This window comes from Camelus dromedarius, chromosome 19 (genome assembly GCF_036321535.1).
Source record: "Camelus dromedarius isolate mCamDro1 chromosome 19, mCamDro1.pat, whole genome shotgun sequence".
In the NCBI taxonomy this organism is placed as follows: Eukaryota; Metazoa; Chordata; class Mammalia; order Artiodactyla; family Camelidae; genus Camelus; species Camelus dromedarius.
Window position 1 is genome coordinate 29,203,760 of NC_087454.1, and position 6,312 is coordinate 29,210,071.

Genomic DNA, 6,312 nt, shown 5'->3' on the forward strand with positions numbered 1-6,312 from the left:
CTAAGTGGGCCAGTTCAGGAAGCAAGGGAAGGGGGGGCGGCTCTAGTACTGATCCCAGCACAGCTGCCACAGGAACAGGTCCTTCTGATCCACACCCTCCCCTACTCCCTCCCTCACACCCCAGATCCATGGTCCCAAACTATGGCACATCTATGGGCAGAGCCCTGAGCTAGGCAGAGGGATGAGAGCAAGGGTGAGGGGAGCAGAGCCAGGTTGGCAGACCCTTCCCAGCCACTCCTGGAAAACGGTGTGTGTGCTGAGTCAGGCTTAAGACAAGCTCCTCTCTTAAACCCCTCCTGAACAGGTATTCCAGAGCCCACCCTGGTGGGAGACACAGACCTGCCCTCAGGGAGCCCCAGTCTGAGGGAGCGATCATGCCAGATCCCCTCTGTTGAGCTTCCTGTGTGACCTTGGGACTTTGCTCAACATCCTGGAACTTCAGTTTTCTTGTCTGTGAAATGGCAGCACTGTCTCTTCCCTCACAGGTACTGAGTTTGCCTGGCAGACAGCAAAAGCTAAATTAAAGGTAGATCTTCAATGTGGGCTTTTTGTGGAAGAAATCATGATATTTTGGCCTTTAACTGGGGAAATAGATTGCAGTGGGATCCTTTGCACACCCATTCTCACCCAGAGATGGGTCATCTCTGGAGAGTCTGGGCTGCCGTGACACCCCAGGGCCTCTCCAGGCAGCCCCCAGCTCAATGTTTACAGTCAACAAATACCCTGGGAAGTCAGCCACACGAGTGGCCCCAGGCCTGAAGATACCAGTGAGGCACGAGGGACAAGGCAGGCTTTGCAGCCAACTACCCACAAAAGATGCTATCCGGTGGCTTCTGGTCTTTGACTTCCTGGAAAGTTTTTTTAATTTACTTTTTATTGTGGTGTAAGATCTGTGCATCAGATTACACAAATCTTAAGAGTACTGCTTGATAAATTTGTGCATGTGTGTATGCCCATGTCATCACCACCCAGATCCAGCACAGGATTTCAGCAGCCCGGGAAACTGCCTCAAGGCTCTCCCAGTCAGTCCATCCCCCAGGATAGAAGTAACCACTATTTTGACTCGTATCACCACAGACTGGCTTTGCTTCTTGAATCTCATACCAATGGTCTCCAACAGCATGTACGCTTTGTGCCTGGCTCAGTTTATTCAACACGACATGTGTGAGGGTCATCCATATCGTTTCTGCTGCATTAGTTTTTTTTTTCCTTTTTCGTGGCTGAGTTGCCTTCCACTGAGTTGCTGTGCCACAATTGATTTATCTGTTCTGCTGTTGATGGACACGTTGGTTTGTTTTCAATTTTTAATTGATAGCATTAAAGCAGCTTCATCATTTTCAGACATGCCTTTTGGTGCACATAACCATGGCCACCCATTCCTTAGAACAGATTTTAAGGAGGATGCCTTGTTAAGAACTCCAGGAAGGAAGGGAGGGATTAAAAATTACTGAGCTCCTGCCTGGCACCATGAACTTTTCTGCATCCACTGGACCAGTCACAGGAGAAGGAAGACAAACAGAGGAACTCCACAAACCACACCACTGCACTTAGAGTCTGCATGAGCATGTGAGTGTGTGTGCTTATATTCATTTCCTGGGGCAGCCGTAACAAATTACCACAGACCCAGGGTCTTAAAACAACAGAAATTTCTTCTCTCACATTAAGGAGGCCAGAGTCTGAAATCAAGGTGTCAGCAAGGTTGGTTCCTCCTGGAGACTCTAGGAAGATTCTGTTCCAGGTGCTCTCTTAGCTTCTGGTTTTTGCTGGCAATCATTGGTGTTCCTTGGCTTGTAGTTGCATCATTCCAATCCCTGCCTCCATCATCACATGACCTTCTTCCTTGTGTGTCTCTATATCTCTGTGTCTGCAAATCTCCTACAAGAGCACGTGTGTATGTGTGCCCCTGTGTCCATGGCTTGGACTCCCTTCTGGAAGGGCTGAGAAGGGTGGCTAGGCAGCAATGGCCGCAGGCCTGGCTCCCTACTCCCAGCTGGGGTGGCCCCATGAATCTGGAGGGCAGAGGGCGAGCTGTGAAAAGCAAGGTCAAGGGTGTTTGCTAAGCTGGGTGCAGACCTGTAGGCCGAGGTGGTGGCTCTAGGCGGCAGCGTCGTTCCCAGGTCCTCTTCCAGGAACTTTCCTAGAAGGCCCCTCCACCCAAGCTCCCATCCCCTGCACCCAGTTTGCCTGGATGGGCGGTGCTGGCTGACTCATCCCCTCGGGGGCTGGAAGCCAGCACTGGGCTACAGGCTACCTGTTGTGCCTGTCTGGTAGAGGTGGGGCAGCAGCCAGGCCCTCCCAAGCCCCGCTCCCAGGCCCAGTCTCCAGGCCGATCCGGAGCAGTGCCCAATCACCCCTAACACCTGGCCGGGGCTGGACCCCAGGAAGTGGAGAAAGCCAGCGGTGAGCACATGGTCAGGTAAGGCCCAGGATGAAGGCTGCTTCTCTTCTCAGGGCACTACTTGTAGGCAAACCCACCACCCAAAGACAGGACATTGGGAGGGTCTCCTCAATAGTTATGTCAGTGGGGCCTGCTCTCAGCCAATTACCTCTTAAACTTCCCAACTAAGTTTAAAGGGTGTTCTCATCATCTCCATTTTATAGATACTATCACTGAGGCCCTAAGGAGTTAAATGATCTGCCTAAGATTATACACATTTGTTTACATTTGTTGGAATTTTTTAATTCTCTCTGGAAATCCACACCCTGCCCCCCTCCTCCAAACTCAGACCACAGCCGTTCCTTCCCACCAGATACCCTTCCCAATCTTCCCCAGGAAGACCTCCAGCCCGTGGGGTAGGAGGAGGCGGGGAGGGTTTTGGCCGGTCTCTCGTTTCACTCTCCTGGGCTCCTCTGTGGTGTCCTGGTTTTGGTTTTGCTGCGGTGGTGAGCATGCTGTCTGTGAGGATGTCAGAGGGTGTGCACACAGCAGGAAGAGAAGGTGTCTGGGCATGTGGGGTACCTCCAGGTGGGTTTGCCCAGGTTGGATCTGTGAGCATGCCCAGGTGCAGGTGTGTGAGCCCCTGTGGGCATTCACAAAGAGCCTGTCCTCTGCATGTTTGGATGTCTGTAGAGTCCACCCATTTCTCCCCCCTTACCAGGTCACTGCCACCATCCTCAGTGCACAGACTCCCAGGCTCCAGGTGAGAGCCTGGTGAAAACCGCCTATGACTGGGGACAGAGACACCTGAGGCTCAGGCCCAGCCCCAATTGCTCAGGGCCACGGTGCCCTTGAGCTGGCATTGCCCCACCCAGGCAGCGGGAGTGTCCTTACCCAATGGGATGGGGTGACATGGGAAGGGGAGGGATGGGGGAGGAGACGGCAGCATGGCTTCTCCCGCCCCTAGGAGTACAGGGAGTGCCTGGCTTCCCAGATGGGAGGCTCAATACCCCAGCGCTCAGTAGGCTGGTGGGGGGTGGGTCATGCCAGGACTTGGCATTGACTACAAAGTGTGGGGGGCACCCCTCCAGCACTCTCGCCGCCCGGCTGGCAGGGGGGAGGGGCTGTGACGTTCAGTGGCCTCATGCAGCGGAGAGGAAGTAACTAATTGCTGACCTGATGACTGGGCGGCCTGAGGAGTGGGGTGATGATGCCACTCACGGAAGCAGGCGCCCTGGCCCCAGGAGGGGGCCCCGCAGGGACAGAGTAGGCCAGGCCTGCGCCCTGCACAGGCTGAGGTGGTTGTGGCCAAAGGATCAGGGAGTGGGGGTTGTTGAGGCTGTGACCGTGGGAAAGGGCTTCTCCCGGGCTTCCCTCAGCTTCAAGGGAAAAGAGTTCAGCGGCTCCGGGAGGGTGAGGGGATTTGGGAAGGGGCTACAGTGGGGACAGAAGGGGAGTAGATGGTGGCTGGAGGCTTCCTCTTGCTTCCCCTCCAGCTACACTCCCCCCACCTTCCCATCTCTCCCCACCCCAACCTTTGTCCCCTCTGTGGCCCCTATGGCCCAGGTTAGTGAGGAAGGAGGGAGTGAATGGAGGTGTCCTTTCATCACAAGACCCCGAGGCCCAAGCAGATGACTTGGCCATACCCACCCTGCTGAAAGCCAGAGTATCCAGGAGACCTGGTGAGACTTCAGCTGTCCTCAAGGACAGAAAGAGAGGGTGCTTCAGCCACGGAGAACAGCACACGCACACAAAGGCTGGACAGTGGGGTTTGTGAGGTTCATGGAGGACGGAGGTTTGGCTGCCATGGTTATGGGGAGAGAGGAGGTGGGCAAGGCCATTCTGTACCAAGGGCCACACTGTCCCTTCCTGGAATAAACTGTGGGTAACCAAACTTGGAGATTCTCCCACATGCTGGCCACAGATTCTGACGAGGCAGGCCTGGCCTTGACTGCCAGACAGGGGCCAAGTCTAGGTCAAAAGCCTCACAGGATGGGGTCCCTACCCACCAAATCCTCAGATGCCTAAACCGCGGAGGACCCGCGCCTTGAGTACCAAGAAACAGGACCCATCCATTGGAAATCAGTCCTCTGGGCCCCTAGCGCCCCCTGTAGGCAGGAAACCACACCAATGGGGGTGGGGCCTCCATAGGCCTGCGAAGGAAAGGAGACAGACTTGCCGTCCAGGAAGCACACAGACTCTGCCTCAGGAACATCCGATGTGATGAAAGGGACAAACATCGACTTCCCAGCTCCAATCTGAAATCCAGCCTCCGTCCTCAGGAAGCTCCTATCTCTGATGAAGACATGTACTCTACCATCAGAGCTCTGTTCTGTAGGGTAAAACACAATATCCAACTTTCGGAAACTTACAGTCTGAAAGTAGAGTCACAGAGCCCTGCTGAGTTCTGGGGATCTCGCAATCTGTTGCAGACACAAGATTAGACATTTTGGTGACTCCAGGGCTGCTGAAAAACAAAAGAAAATAAAACAAGACGTCTAGTTAAATTTGAATTTCAGATAAACAAGGAATAGTATTTTAGTATAAGTATATCCCATACAACATATGGGGCATACTTATACTTAACAAAAGTATTCATTGCTTATTTTAAATTTAATTTTAACTAGATATCCTGTATTGTTATTTCCCCAATCTGACAACCCTAGATGCCTCCAGTCCGAGGGAGGAGGGAGGACCCTCAGACACGGAAATGCAGGTAAACATCTGAGCGTGCTCCTGCTCATGGAGCTGTAGAGGGGCAGGAGGGGAGTCCTGGGGCGCCGGCTCGCAGCAGTTTAAAATTCCTTCCAGGCCAGATCCCTAATCCCTCGGTGCACAATGGCCGCCTTCTCCCCCGCCGCCCGCGCCCACGCCCTCCCCCGCGGGGCCGTGGCAGTGCCACCACGGGCCTCTTTAAGCCCCTTTGAAGCCGCCTGAGCCCCGCGCCGCGGGAGGCCCCGCCGCTATGCCAGCTATGCCAGCTATGTCCCCGCCGCCGCGGCCACCACCGCTCCCCTATTAATGCTGGCTAATCTGGCTAATAAATAAACTCCCCTCCCAGCCTCAGTCCCCTGTTGGCTGCTCCCTGCTCCCCTAGAATTGATTTCAGGACTCGGCTAGAACAAGTGTTCCCACTCCCTTCTGATATCTCTGACTTTTTCTTCTCTCGCTGCCCTAGGTCTGTTGCACGTCTCTAGAGAATGGGGGAGGGGGGTGGGTAGGTCACTGCCTCGCGCGTTGATCCTGCCTGTCTTTCAGTCCACCTGCGCGCAGGGAGCCCGCCACATGGCTGGTTGCAGGGGACCCATCTCGAAGCCCGGGGAAGAGCCGCAGGACAGAGGAGCGTCCCCTCGAGGCCGTAGGAGGCGCGGGCCACGCCCCCTCCTTGCCCCGCCCCAGGCCCGGCCCTCCTCTGTCCACCGAAGTGGGGATGCACTGCGAGTAGCCCCGGGACTGGTGACTTGGTGCCAGAGGAAGGCGCCTGCGCCTCCTGTGGCAGGAGTCCATCGTCGGCGGCCTCTGCCGCCCCCTGCGTCCCCACCCGGGCTTCCGAGAGTCTGACTCAGAGCCGAGTCCGCAACGCTTCACCTTCTACAATACACCCGGAGCTTGCGGAGAAATTACAGGATTGCAGGGGGCACGGCTAATGCGTTCTAATTACCCACCGCCGCTCTCATCCGCGGCGCTCAGCAGTTCTAGGACAACGCCGTAATTAGGTCTCCCCTCCCGGGTCCCGGAACCCGTCCCGGGTCTCTGGTCCCCAGGAGCGCACGCGTCGGCACCGCCCACCGCCTGCTCTTGCCGCCCTCCAGGGCTGCCCCTTGGTCCCAGGAAAGAGCAATGAGACACCACTTTGGGTAGGGAGAAGGGAGATGCGGGATTTGGAGAACTATAAACCTACAGTCTTTGAGATCTCTGCTGGAAAGGACTGGGAG

General features: G+C 55.5%; 1 protein-coding gene across 1 annotated transcript; it reads left to right on the forward strand.

The window, feature by feature from the left end:
* Positions 1–3,461: 3,461 nt before the first annotated feature.
* LOC105088655 (uncharacterized protein LINC03040) lies at positions 3,462–6,089 on the forward strand. Its single transcript, XM_064476070.1, is given in 6 exon segments — positions 3,462–3,643; positions 3,944–4,151; positions 5,556–5,590; positions 5,849–5,942; positions 5,945–6,010; positions 6,012–6,089. Coding segments are annotated over 6 exon segments (540 nt in total). The 5' UTR covers positions 3,462–3,584.
* Positions 6,090–6,312: the final 223 nt, after the last annotated feature.